The sequence below is a fragment of the Chlorella variabilis genome, assembly GCF_000147415.1.
Source record: "Chlorella variabilis unplaced genomic scaffold CHLNCscaffold_1, whole genome shotgun sequence".
Taxonomy (NCBI): domain Eukaryota; kingdom Viridiplantae; phylum Chlorophyta; class Trebouxiophyceae; order Chlorellales; family Chlorellaceae; genus Chlorella; species Chlorella variabilis.
In genome coordinates this window covers 244,722-257,451 of record NW_005435087.1, presented here as the reverse complement: position 1 = coordinate 257,451, position 12,730 = coordinate 244,722, and the positions used below count along the sequence as shown (strand labels likewise).

Here is a 12,730-nt window from a genome sequence, read left to right as displayed (position 1 = left end):
CGGCTGCGGAGCGGAGCTGGAGTGGTGGAGGGTATGCATCAGGCCAGCAGGCTATCTAAGGCGCCACCCAGCCTGGCCAGCGAGCTGACCTTCAGCGGCACGGCGCAGCGAGGAGTGCCTGTGGTGTCTCTCAATGTGGCGATGGCGGCGCAGCCCGGCGGCGGCAAGGCAGCCGTGCGCTGCGGCTGCCGCGGCGCCTGCACCCGGAACTGCAGCTGCAAGAAGAATGGTGCGCGGTGTGGGCGGCACTGTGGCTGTATAACCGGTAAGGGTGGCAATTGCAAGAACCATTGAAAAAGTGTGCCTTGTACGCTTTGCCGTCTCCGCTGGAAGGTGCTGCCGCCTGTGGCGGCTTCATATTTCCTGTTCATTTCTGTTGTTCGGTCTCTCTGTTCGTGTTGGTTGGCTTGTAAGAGTTGTATTTCTGACGCTAGAGAGGTGAGATGACAGCGGGAGCGTTGAAGCGTGCATGCCATCACGTGTGCAAGCAGCCCCGCTCCGCCCCGCTCAACCCTCAAACAGGGCTATATGGGGTCAGTTCACGTATGGGAGGGGAGCGCCGCGCGGGCTGCCAGGAGGGAGCGGGGGCGGGGGTTGCCCAATCGGGAGGGTGCCACATCAGGGGGCAACACATGGCACCGGAATGTGTGGAAATGTGTGGCCGCCAATGTGCCGATTCCCCTACTCCCACGCGACGCGCATGTGCCCAGCATGCTGTGATTGCCACCGCAGGCGCATGGTCCATCGAGGGCACAGGCCTGCAGTATGATTGCACTCACGCCAACGAGCTGCGCGTGGCCAACTACAGCCTGTTTGCGCTCTTCGGGCTGGCCGCCATCAACGAGGCTGTGCTCACGGTGATGGGCCTGCGAGGTGGGTGGCGTGTTGCCGCTCAATTTGTGCTGCTGGCATGGCAGGGCAAGGTTTGTCCGCGCTGGCTGGTGGCAGCGTGTTTCTTGCATGGTGCTGATCTGCTGGCTTGCTTGGTTCTCTGTGGAAGCAGGGGGGCCATTTGAGACGAAGAAGCGGCGGCCCATGGAGCCGCTGCTGTACCTGGAAGTCGTGCTGTGGTTCCTGCTGCTGTGCTTCACAGGTGTGAGCTGCTGCACAGCAGGAGCCAGTGGGCTGCACCCGCTCTCCTGAAGAGCAGGGTTGCTGGCTGCGCTGGTGCGGTTGCGGCTGAGCGTTGTTGCTGTTTGCTGTAAGATGCACTATCTTACATCTTACAGCTCTGCGCCGCCGCTTCCTGGTGCAGTCTACGCCACTGTGATCACATATAGCGATGAAGTCCACGAGTCCTGCTGGTCCAACAACCCCTGCCAGTACAATCCAGACATCTTCCCGCTGGCCTGCCAGGGCGGCAACAAAACAAGTGCGTCACGCAGCAGCAGTGCAGCCAGCCAGCACGACTGCTCTGCCATTTCTTCCTTGCAGCCCGTCAAGCTGCTGCGGTGCTGTGGAACGAGGACGTGCTGCAGCATTTGAAGCGCGCCGCCGCATTTAAGGTGTGCTGCAACTTTTTTCACAACGGGGAGCTCATTTGCTTCGCTCCTTGTGCCCTGCCTGCAGGCATCCAAGAGCTGTCGCCATCCTGCCAGGCAATCATTGATGCAGGCCCAAGATTCATGTGAGCCGCGGCCTGCCCTGCTTTGCTGCACTACCTGTTTTTTGGCACACTTGGCTCCCCTGCCTGGCATTCTGCACGACTGATCGCCACACCGCTGGGTGCAGGGAATGCTGGACTGGCTGGATTGTCTCCGGGCTGAACTGGGTGACTGAAACGGTCCATATCATCAACGACTGGGGAATGGATATCTACTATGAGAGGTTTTACGCAGTGGCCACCAACATGACTGGCAATGCAACAGGCCTCGGAGACCCGTCAGTTGAGCTTGTCCCCGAGATTTTCATGGCAGCAGACGCCGAGGCCACACACGTTGCCAACTGCGCCATCTACCACTTCCTGGCCTGCTTCTTCATGTGCGTCGGCGCTGGTAGCTGGCCATGCATACAACGCCCCATCTGCTTTTGCTGTGCTGCTCGGACGTGCGCATGCTGTTTTGTGTTTTGCACAGTCAGCAACTAAGCGTGGAGTACCAGGGCGTTTGGACTCCATGCATCTTTTGCAACACTGAATCCCCTTTTGGCGCTCAACTAGTGATGCCTGCTTATACTGTGCCAACGTGCCTGCAGACAGATCAGTCGTGGCGACTTGGTCGCTGCAATTCAAACGGAGAATCTGGGTGACACCTCCCAGGGGAAGTGCAGTTTTTGGTGGTCGCTTGACAACCCAGCCACCTGCACTGCTCCGGTCGCGCCGTGGCCGAAAGAGTGCGTTGCGGCTGTGCTGCTTCAGTCAGCTGTGTGGGGTTTGCTGTGGGCTCTGCTGCCCACCCTGCCTGCTCTTGTGGTTGCAGGCAGCTGGCATCATTCGGGGAGTGCAACAGTACCGTGGATACGGCCAATTGGCTGGCGGAATGTATGTGCGGCAGACTGAGTTGTGCTCCTCTTGCTGTGCATGATGGGTGCAGTGGTCACTGCTGACTTGCTACGCTTGGAATGTTGCTCGGCTCTGGTTGGCCAGCGCAGCAGCCATGGGCCGTCACACATGAAACCCCTGTGTTTTTTGCAGTGAACATCACCGTTAAGCTGTCAAACACCTCAGACTACCGGCAGGGCAACATCTATCTTGGGGTGGGTGCAACCCGCCAGTGTTTGCATCATTTCAACCATCCTGACATTCTGCTAGAAGCACAGTCGTATGCTGGCCGCACTGAGTTTGCCCCTGTTGCTGTGTGCAGAACACTGACAACGTGGGGGAATACAATGAATACCTCAGGGAGCATCCCGATCTGTACCGCTGTACGTCGCGCCAACTTGTGTGTCGCTGGAAAGCAGGGATTGCACGCCTCTTGCTCATTGCTAATGCTTTAGATGCTGACTCTCCAACCTTCTCATTCCTTCCTGACCTCCCAAATGCAGATACAAATTACGAGCTGGTGAAAGCCATCAACACATCCACGCAGCTGGACCTCACCTCTGGCATAAGCGCGCCCAGCTTGACGAGAGCCTCGGTGAGCCGTGCAGGGCAGAGCTCACGTGTTCGATTCTGGGTCAGCCTGTTTCTGGCTGCCTGTTTGGTGAAGTGGCCACCCTGGTCCTGGGTTTGCAGGACATGCCTTGGTTCCGATGCATCAATCAAACCTGCCAGGAGACGAGCCAGTAAGTGGATGTGGAGCTTCCCTGCATGTGGTGCTGTGCAGCAAGTCCACCTACTGCTGTGCTTTCAGTTGGCACGTCTCGCTGCGACGGTTTGGTGGCAAATGTGACGCCAGCCGCCAGCATGCTATCACTTCAATCTGCAGTTATGCGGATGACTGCACGCAGTGGGCGCAGATCCTTTCGCTCCCAGATCAGAAAAGCAGGTGCATGCAGGCTGCTAGGGCAGACTGGTTGTTACGACCAGAACTGCTTGCTGCTTTGTTCTAGTCTCTGTTCTAGAAGAACAACCATGCCGACTGCTGATCTCACACGATGCTGTGGCGTTGGGTGTCCCTGCTGCAGGAAGCAGTTCTTTGAGGTCCTTGTCATCACGTCCTGGTCGGTGCTGGGCATCACAGTGTGAGTGACGCTGCAACGACCGGCCACCGCCCTGCCACCCAGGACAGCCTTCCTGTGCATGCAAGCAATTCTGCCCTGCTGGCTGCTGCCCTGCTGTTGTGCTGCAGCCTAGTTTTGCTAGTCTGCTTCAACGCCTTTCCTGACTACAACGATGTGGACAGCTGGGAGGGCACCGTGCGCAGCATCAATCGGCTGTGCCTGTGCGGCGGTGGGCTGACTGGCTCAGCAACTGTGAGCGGCAGGTGCGCAATGCGGCCAAACAACCCATGCTGGGCAGGCTGCCGCCTGCCCGTGTCTGCTCTGCAGGCGTTTCTGCAGCCTGCTGGTTGGCTGTCAGCCCTTGCGCCAAGCCATTGCTGCTGCCTGCCCATGCTCCAATCTTTGCAGCAACATGAGCGTGTCCCACGAGATTGCCAAGTCCCTGAACCTGCTGTTTGGCGGCGCAGACATGGACCCCACAGGTGGGCCCTGCTTGGTGCCAGCATCCAATCTTGCCCCACAGGTGGCGTGCTCATCATCAAATGAACCCCCTATACCCGCCCTGCAGACCGGCTGCTGGGCATCTACCTTGTGAGCGAGCGCCAGCACCGGCGGCGGCAGCAGGACGTGCTTGCGGCGCTGCAGCATGCAGGTAAGTGGAATGAGCACGGAATGAGGCAGCTCGCTTGTTGACTGCAATGCTTCATGTCCTCAATACTGCGGCATGGTGCATCATCAGCCACGTCGGCCAACCTCTCCATCGTGCCATGCCATTCTGCGACGATTATGTTTGCTTGCAGGCTTTGCAGAGGGGAGGGGGAGCAGCAGGATGAAGCAGGTCCTGTCACGGCTCACGCCCGGGCATTGGCGCAGCAGGCTCCAATCTGTCTCGGCACCGTCGGCAGCCAGCAGCCACTCGCTGGCACGAGCTTCGTTGCCCAACCAGTCCCCGGCCACACCAGCGTCGCAGCACAGCAATGGCGAGGCACAGCATGGATTGGAGGATGGAGCCGAGGCGCCGCAGGCAGTGCCGCTTGTGGAGGCCGCAGCGGCAGCAGCAGCAGGCGGATTGGGGCCCCTGGGCGAGGCGGGAGTGGCGGCGCAGGTGGCGGCAGGCCACCTGCCCATGTCTCCATTCGACATGCCTGCCCCATTGTCGATGGATTCACAGCGCAAGTCTGTGGGGCCGCCAGCAGGCAGGCACAGCCCGGCGGGCGCGGTGGTCCCCGGCGACGCGCGGCTGCTGCTCTACCAGCATAGCATGATTCGGCTGCGCAGCAGCCTGGAGTACATGACAGGCCAGCGCAGCCAGCCCGTGGTCCATGTGATGGCCACTGTGCAGGAGGGCGGCACGCTGCCAGATGCGCTGGCGGGCCTGGAGGCTCGCGATTCTGTGGAGCCGGAGCATGTGCTTGAGGAGCCTCAGCGAGGGCCGAGCGACACCAGCAGCCAGGCGGCAGGCAGCCTGAGGCTGACTGGGTCACCGCACACGGGCGGCAGCTGGCAGAATGCGGCCATCCGTGTCGCGTCCAGGTGGGCGGGACTGCTCGTGGCGACGATGTCGCCAGATACCTGCTGCCTGCACCTGTGCCTTCACTTCCAGAAACGCTCCAACTGGAAATCTCTTTGCGCTACATCCTGCGACCTGTTTCCTGGCTTCGCCACTGTAGGTACCACCCGCTGCTCACCCCAAGCGGCTGCGCCAGCAGCGGCAAACCGCTGGAGCCGCCCATCTCCCCGCAAGCAGCCGCCGACATCTATGCTGGTGCGCTGCGACGCCTCTGCAGGGATCCTGCCTGGGTGGAGCCTGGCTTGGCATCTCTTCCCCCACACAGATCACAGTTTCAGCTGTCGATGCCTGCCACGCGTGTCGCTGTGCCACACAAGCAGCCCATATTGTTTTGCTGCCATCTGCAGGCAGGCTGGATGCGGTCGACCAGGGCACTCTGCGGGAGGCGCAACGCATCAGCCGCTTTGCCGTGGCGGCGTACGGCCTGCAAAGTGTCATCTGGGCCAAGGGGAGGTGAGGCGCTGGAAGCTGGCTGGTTTCTAGTGTTGCTGTGGTTGCAAACATGTTGCACGTTCGGCAGGACTCGCCGAACCATACTCGGATATAGCAGCCTGGTGTCTGGTCTTGGTGCTGAGATCACGCTGCTGCACTGTGGCCGGCGCCATGTCATGCCTGCCGCAGGCGCCCCAATATGTGCCTGGCCAACGCCAACCGGCTGGTGAAGTGCTTCAAGAAGCCGCTGGGGCTGGAGAACAAGTTCCGCAAGCGCAACTTTAATGCCATCATCGAGATGACAGGTGGGTCCTGGTGTTAAGAGCTGATCGTTGGATGTTGATCGGGTGGCTTGCTGTTTGCCTGCAACCAGCCACCGCCGCTGCTTGGCTGGTGTGGCGTGGATGCTGCATACAGGGGTCCCTGCTTCTTGAATGCGCAGACACCTGCATCTGCCTTGGGTGCTCTGTGGTGCACATATCCACGAGGACCCGCTGCCTTTAGGGTCTCTCTCTTACTCTTAATCTTCTTACTCTTACTCTTACTCTTACTCTTACTCTTACTCTTACTCTTACTCTTACTCTTACTCTTACTCTTACTCTTACTCTTACTCTTACTCTTACTCTTACTCTTACTCTTACTCTTACTCTTACTCTTACTCTTACTCTTACTCTTACTCTTACTCTTACTCTTACTCTTAATCCTTGCCAGTTTGTTTTCGCTTCTCCTACGCGTCTATTGCAGGGGTACAGCCTGCTGATCTGCTGTACGTCAGCTACACCAATGTGGCAGGTGGGCAAGGGAGCTGGACTCCTGGATACCTGGACAACACTTATCGCCATAATTGCTACATGTTGGTGGCTTTGGTCCTTGTGGTTGGCTGAAGCGCTCACACACGACCCACACCAAGCCTCCTTTACTGCCTGTCGCAGGCGGCGTGCTGCCGTACCTCATCATGCTGCACCGCCCCAGCAAGTCGGTGGTTCTGTCTGTTCGCGGCACAGGTAGGAGGAGTGGCCAAACGACAGCCTGTAGAGTGTGAAAAGCATGAATCACGCTCCTGGTTCACTTCCACTCTCCTGATTCCCCTCTGCAGTGAGCATGGAGGACCTGATCACTGACCTGCTGTCCAACCCTGTGGATGTGGCCGGCTGGGTGCCCGAGTGGGTGCGGCAGGAGGCGCAGCGGCGCCAGGCCGCCGGCATTGCGGGCGACACCAGCGGGGACGGCCTCAAGGCGCACATCGGCATTGTGTCCAGCGCCACCGCCATCCTGAAGGACATGGAGAATCGGGGGCTGCTGCGGGTGGGTGCCGTGGTGCATGCATTTGCTGGTTGCTGAACGAGAACTCAAGCTCACGGGTGTGCAGGTTGCAGTGAACCCAGGTGGCGGGCGCATTCTGCTGCCAAGCGTGCTGCTGCTGCTGCTCCTGGGCAAGTGCAGGAGATGTTGCTGTCCAAGCTGCTGCGTGCTGCCACCCTGCTGGGCCGCGACACCCAGGAGGTGATTGCTGAGTATCTGGAGACGCACCGAGGCGAGCTGCCATCGCTTGTGCCTCAGCAGGGCATGGACAGCCTGGGGCCGCTGAGCAGCAACCCCCTGGCGGCGGCGGCTGCCGGGCACGGGCTGATGGACATTGACAGCAAGGTTGGCAGCAGATCGCTGGGGCGGCACGACGAGAAGGAGCAGTCTCAGTTCATCCAGGCGGAGCAGCAGTACCTGTCACGCCTTCAGACACTCAAGGAGGAGGTGGAGGTGCACCTGCCAGTCGAACGTGCCCAGACCATTATCAGGTGTTGTTTTGGGAGCAGATGGCTAACTGGCTCGATTGCCAGGAGCTTATGCTTGGCAGCGCAGGGCATGTCGGTATTGATTGCAACGCATGTGTTCGTCCTGCTGCACCCTGCACAGCTTGCTGCTTACAAACCTAATGGTTGCCTTGTATACTTGCAGGAGCAAGCTGCAGCAGCAGGGGTGGAAGATGGTGGTGACGGGCCACTCGCTGGGCGCGGCTGTGGCTTGCATGCTGGGCATGCAGCTGCGTGAGCGGTTTGCAGGTGAGCCTGGGGTTTGAGCTGTCTGTTGTGGTGTGCAGCAGCTGCACCAGACAGATGGTTCAGCGCCCTAATGGCTCTATTTGCCTGTTTTCTGGTGTTCAGACCTTCAGTGCTGGGCCTTCAACCCTCCCGGCGGCTTAGTGAGCTGGGAGCTAGCGCAGGTGGATAGGTCACGTGCAGCGCTGGGGCAAGTGGCAGGCTGGGCATGTATGTCAACTGCAGGGAGAGTGCTGTTGGAGCTAGACGAATGCTCTGTGTGTATGATGTGCAGATTGCGGAGCACTACTGCACCAGCACTGTCGTTGGCAAGGACGTGATTAGCAGGCTCAGGTGAGGTTTCCTGAAGCGTTGTTTGAGGCACCGACCCTGCATGCGAGTCTCTTCCACAGCTTTGGTTTTCCCAGCTGGGCATCCCCTATCATTCATTTCAGCACCCAACTCCGTGCCTACGCGCAGCTTCAACACCTCCAAGCGTGTGGTGGACGAGATGGTGGTGAGCCTGGCGCGCTGCAAGCGCCCCAAGCTGAAGATCCTGTTTGATGTGATGCTGGGCAGGCGGAAGCGCTCAGGGTCTATGCATCACACCTTCTGCAAGTTTGAGGAGATTGCGCCCGAGGCGCTGAAGCTGGTGGAGCAGTGAGTGCTGGGAAACCGCCGCTTCTGCGGCGATCCAGCTGTCGTGCTGTGTGGCAGGCTTCACTGTGAAGTGCGTGCCTGAGTCGCCACTTGCTGCGGGCTATCCCACCGGCTGCAGGTACTACCGTGCCAGTCACCTGCACATGCAGACTGCAGACACCACGGAAATGTACCCGCCCGGTGAGTGAGGGGAAGGTGCCCTGCTGCCAGCCTTCTGCCTGCTCCAGCGCTGGCATTGCAATGGTCCATCCGCTCTGCTTTGCAGGCAAGCTGGTGTTTTTCCGCCCCTTCAAGGGCAAGCGGAAGCAGCAGACGGTGTGGGATGCGGTGTGGATCGATGCAGCAGGTGAGCAGCAGCGGTGTTCATGACGTCATTTCAAGAGCTTGCCGACGTGGGGCATGCTCATGCCCGCTGCAGCTCATGCCGCTGCTGCTGCCGACTGCCCTGCCTGCTCTGCCTGCAGCGCTAATCTCGGAGGGCATTTTGGTGACACCCTCCATGATGGCCCACCACCGCCTCTTCATGCTGTCAGAGGCCTTTGAGGTGCACGGCGGTCCAGTCATGGCGGTTGCTGTTCTCTGTGCCGGCCGCGTTTAGGCCACATTTTGCCCGCATGCAATCCGCTTCCCATCCCGTGCTTTCCTCCGCTCCACTTGCATGCAGTCCATCTTGGCGGGCGAGGCGGCCACGCAGGCCGCGGCGCAGGATGAGCAGGGGCAGGAAGACGTGGTGCGGTTGTGATGTGTGATGATGCCAGGCCCAAGCCCAACTCACCCATGTGACTTCCCCGTGCAACGCTGCTGAGCGCAGTGATAGAAAATAAAGTATTCTGTATGTTGACTCTCTGTTTTCGGTACCCTGTGAGGGCCTGCTTCCCTTATGAGCCTCCGAGCACTCAGTATGTAGCTTTTCCTCAGCAATTTGTTTCATCTTTCATCTCGCCAATGTAATGTACCAAGTTGCTTAGTGCAAGGCAGACTCCTGATAACAAGATTCTCAGGCATAGTGGCTTGCCATGCTGCTGCGCAGTTTCTAGATCCAACGGCAGTCGACATGGTGCCGGCTAGCAATGGGGAGTATGTAGTGGCACAGATCAACAAGAAGGGCAGGAAAGTCGTGCAATCATGTGGAAAAACAAGGCGGTTCAACAGCTGCAACAGACTGCGCTTTCGCATCGGGGCGGGCTGCAAAAAATGAAAAAGTTGCTAGAATGCGAGTGACATGGTAGGGATGTTGCCAGCAGGCAAAATGGCGGCGTGTGACGCCCAAAGGCGCATGATGTTGACAGCACGGCAACGCCAGCGCCTCCTCTCCCCTGCTGCTACTGCTCAGTAATATACCCCCGTGTTCCACAGCGTGCCGTTGGTGGCCCAGGCAAAGACCAGGCCCAGCAGGGGCACCATCAGGAAGATGAGGTACAGCACGCTGAGCTCGTTCCAGCGTCCGCCGATGTACACGTCGCCATCCCTGCGCACAGGGGGCAAGGAGGGCGCCAGAGGGAGGTGCAGCGGGGACAGTGCAATGAGGACTGGCAGGCACGGCCATCAGAGGGCACTTTCACCACAGTGCGGCATGCTTGTCCGCTTCCAGCTCACCAATTTGCGTTGTTTGCCGCCTTGGCCTGCTTCGCCGCCATTTGCTCAGCTGTCAGGTACCGCTTGTGGATGAGGGAGAGCTCGTCGCCGATGGTGGCGCCTCCCAGCAGCTGCGGCTTCTTCAGCATTTCGTACTCCTTCTGCGGCCAGCGTTCGGGGAAGGCAGGTTAAACCACCTGCGCGTGGTGCAGCAGAATGACGGGGAGTCGCTGCCCATCTCTTGATCTGCTCTCCTCCCCTCTCACGTCGGTAAATCCCTTCTTCACCCTGCCGCTGACGATGGGCACAATTTCGTCATCGCTGTCGCACCTGATGCTCAGGCGGCGGAAGGCCCTGCTGGGGGTGGAGCGGGAGAGCAGCAGTCGGCGTGCGCTGGCGCTGGGCGCCCTGGACCTGGCCATGTGTGAGCGAGGCTTGCCGCCCCCGCGCAATGCATGCATGGCTACTGCGCACACCGTCCAGTGAGCGCAGGCCACCAACTCGCCTGATAGGCGACGCCGAAGGGCGCGGAACGAAGACGGCTGTAGCGGGCCTCAGGCCCACGCGGGCCATGGTGAGCTGCATTGCTGCTTCACGTCAAAGGAACAGGAAACGGAAAAACGTTGGGTGCAATGGGGCCGACAGTGTCGCGGAGTCCCTCTCGTCAGCTTTCAAGGGCGCAGGCGCCAAAAGCTTGCAACGCGATGCAGCCTCGAGACGGCCGGCGAAAATTGCAAACGTGCGATGTGAAAGAATAATCAATCAAAACAGGGATGGGAGAGCAAGGCCCGCCAAAACTCATGCCACTGCCGCCGCCGCCGGGGGAGGTGCCGCTGCTGCGCCGCGGCTGGGGGCTGCATACCACTGCCCCGGCTGCCGCGTGATGAGCCGCGCGGGGCTGACAAACATCTCCGAGTACTGCGGCTCAGACAGGAAGGCTGGCACCTCATCTGCGAGGCCAGACAGGGGAGCAGGCTGGCTCGGAGAGGCCTCCTGCAAACTGGCGACCGCCCGGCGTCATGGGACAGGGGCAACGGTCTGCACCCCCCTGGGGAGCCAGCCGCCTGCCTTCGCAGCTCCCACCCCTGGAGCTCTGACGCACGCCCAGCGCCCACCTGATCCCACGCAGACGATGGTGCTGCCGCTGCCCGTCATGAAGGCGCTGCTGTAGCCGCCGCCCTCCGCCTGCAGCCGCCGCTTCAGCTCCAGCAGCGCAGGCAGCCTGCACACGGCCGCGCAGCGGCGTGCACATGCATACAACTCAGCCGCGGGCACACAAGAAAGGCGGCTGCCCTGGCAGGCAAGCAGCAGCCTCCCCAGGCAGGCAGGCAGGCAGGCAGGCCCAGCAGCCCCAGCACTGCCCAGCCCCACCGGTCAAAGGCGGGCTGCTCCAGGTCGTTGACCGTCAGCTCCTGGGTGGCGCCCTCCGCCGCCAGCCGCGCCAGCAGGTCGCGCGGGTCTGCCGTGCTGCGCCTGCCCAGGTCCAGCGCCCTGAATATCTCGGGCGTGGACAGGCCCACGGGAGGCTTGACCAGCAGCAGCGGCGTGGCCAGCTCCAGCGGCGGCGCCACCTCCTCCACAATCTCGCCCCTGCTCCAGGTGCGGCAGTGCCCAGGGGCCGGGCGTGGCGGGGAGTGTGAGGTAGCCAGCAGCCAGGAGGGCATAGTAGGGCAGGCAGGGCTGGCAGGGCTGGCGGCTCCTGCTCGACGGCACAGGGAGCCGTGCCAGGCAGCACCACACACCACGAACCACACCGCCCTCCCCGCTGCGGTGCTCCGCCTGCCCGTGCTCCGCCTGCCCGTGCACCCGCCCGCCCACCTGCCGGTGCAGTAGGCTGCACCGTGTGAGAAGAAGACGGAGATGTCGCTGCCGATCTCCCCAGACCACTCCAGCAGCTCCTCGCAGCTGGCGGGGCGCCCGCACAGCTCGTTGGCGGCCCACAGCGTGGTGGCGGCGTTGCCCGAGCCGCCGCCCAGGCCCGCGCCGTGCGGCACGCGCTTGCGCAGGTCGACCCTGAAGCGCTGCGTGCGCCCGGTCTTGGCACGGAACAGGTTGAGGGCCTGGGCGGGAGGCAGAGGCAAGCGTGTGGTGTGTGTGCTGTGTTGTGTGTGGGGGTGGGTGGGTGGGTGGTGGCGGCGGGTGGGCTCCACAGAGCACCTTGGCCCCCCTGACGGCCACGCCCTGCTGCCGCCGCTGCCCCTGGCCCCTTAGCGCTCACACCTTGATGACCAGGTTGCTTTCGTCGGTGGGCACGCCCTCCATGTTGCAAGTCAGCTGGTCGGCGGCGGCGCCGCGCGGCAGCTCATCAAACGCCATGTCATCGCCCAGGTCGATGACGTGGAACAGGCTGGCCAGGTCGTGGTAGCCGTCCTCGCGGCGCCGCACGATGCGCAGGAAGACGTTGATCTGGCGGCGGCAGCAAGCAGGGTGGGGCGAGGCAGGACTGTGGGTGGCCGTTGAGCCCTTGCCATCGACTGCTGCAGGCGGCCAGCGGGCAGCACACAGTCACACCAAGTGCCACAGACCTTGGAGGGGGAGAAGAGCTTGAGCGCGCTGCCGCTGGTGGCTGCCGCCGAGCAGACCGTCGCTCGGCGGCGCACGGTGCGCCCTGCCGCCGCCCTGCCTGACCGGCTATGCTGCCAGCAGGCTCGCTGCGCTGCCACGCTGCTGCAATGCATCGCTGCGCCTGCTGAGGTACGAATGCGCTGCTCCGGGGCTCAGTCTGCTGCGCTCAAGTGTGGAACGCAGAGACTGCTGGCTTGGCGCTGTGTGAGGCCTGCCGGGACGCAATGTGCAGACTGCCAGGCGTATTAAACGAGCGGAAACCGCGGATTGCAGCCCCATGCATGCGCCTATCGGG

The 12,730-nt window shown here is 61.4% G+C and overlaps 2 protein-coding genes across 2 annotated transcripts in view; one reads left to right on the top strand and one right to left on the bottom strand.

Annotated features, from left to right (window-relative positions):
* The window catches only part of CHLNCDRAFT_132940 (hypothetical protein), a gene marked incomplete at both ends in the record, with an annotated part of 11,775 nt that extends 2,738 nt beyond the window's left edge, over positions 1 to 9,037 (top strand). Inside the window, 31 exons of the mRNA XM_005851948.1 lie at positions 43 to 229; positions 733 to 873; positions 1,004 to 1,093; positions 1,256 to 1,372; positions 1,570 to 1,627; positions 1,732 to 1,980; positions 2,418 to 2,479; positions 2,633 to 2,694; positions 2,802 to 2,862; positions 2,983 to 3,074; positions 3,173 to 3,222; positions 3,565 to 3,621; positions 3,729 to 3,863; positions 4,009 to 4,082; positions 4,169 to 4,252; positions 4,506 to 5,133; positions 5,271 to 5,365; positions 5,518 to 5,623; positions 5,792 to 5,907; positions 6,347 to 6,394; positions 6,535 to 6,606; positions 6,699 to 6,907; positions 7,046 to 7,395; positions 7,556 to 7,659; positions 7,762 to 7,820; positions 7,931 to 7,989; positions 8,116 to 8,295; positions 8,414 to 8,475; positions 8,561 to 8,641; positions 8,760 to 8,839; positions 8,960 to 9,037. Of these exons, the coding sequence (XP_005852010.1) occupies positions 43 to 229; positions 733 to 873; positions 1,004 to 1,093; positions 1,256 to 1,372; positions 1,570 to 1,627; positions 1,732 to 1,980; positions 2,418 to 2,479; positions 2,633 to 2,694; positions 2,802 to 2,862; positions 2,983 to 3,074; positions 3,173 to 3,222; positions 3,565 to 3,621; positions 3,729 to 3,863; positions 4,009 to 4,082; positions 4,169 to 4,252; positions 4,506 to 5,133; positions 5,271 to 5,365; positions 5,518 to 5,623; positions 5,792 to 5,907; positions 6,347 to 6,394; positions 6,535 to 6,606; positions 6,699 to 6,907; positions 7,046 to 7,395; positions 7,556 to 7,659; positions 7,762 to 7,820; positions 7,931 to 7,989; positions 8,116 to 8,295; positions 8,414 to 8,475; positions 8,561 to 8,641; positions 8,760 to 8,839; positions 8,960 to 9,037 (3,846 nt within the window). The remainder of the gene's footprint in view (positions 1 to 42; positions 230 to 732; positions 874 to 1,003; positions 1,094 to 1,255; positions 1,373 to 1,569; positions 1,628 to 1,731; positions 1,981 to 2,417; positions 2,480 to 2,632; positions 2,695 to 2,801; positions 2,863 to 2,982; positions 3,075 to 3,172; positions 3,223 to 3,564; positions 3,622 to 3,728; positions 3,864 to 4,008; positions 4,083 to 4,168; positions 4,253 to 4,505; positions 5,134 to 5,270; positions 5,366 to 5,517; positions 5,624 to 5,791; positions 5,908 to 6,346; positions 6,395 to 6,534; positions 6,607 to 6,698; positions 6,908 to 7,045; positions 7,396 to 7,555; positions 7,660 to 7,761; positions 7,821 to 7,930; positions 7,990 to 8,115; positions 8,296 to 8,413; positions 8,476 to 8,560; positions 8,642 to 8,759; positions 8,840 to 8,959) is intronic.
* A 1,631-nt stretch (positions 9,038 to 10,668) lies between these two features.
* On the bottom strand, positions 10,669 to 12,678 carry CMK (hypothetical protein; the record flags this gene model as incomplete). The annotated part of the gene is made up of 6 exons (XM_005851619.1): positions 12,396 to 12,678; positions 12,091 to 12,276; positions 11,689 to 11,930; positions 11,242 to 11,463; positions 10,986 to 11,092; positions 10,669 to 10,820 (listed from the first exon to the last, which is right to left on the bottom strand). Exons 1-6 carry the CDS (start codon positions 12,546 to 12,548, stop codon positions 10,669 to 10,671), a joined length of 1,062 nt encoding a protein of 353 aa, XP_005851681.1. The 5' UTR covers positions 12,549 to 12,678.
* Between the last annotated feature and the right edge of the window lie 52 nt (positions 12,679 to 12,730).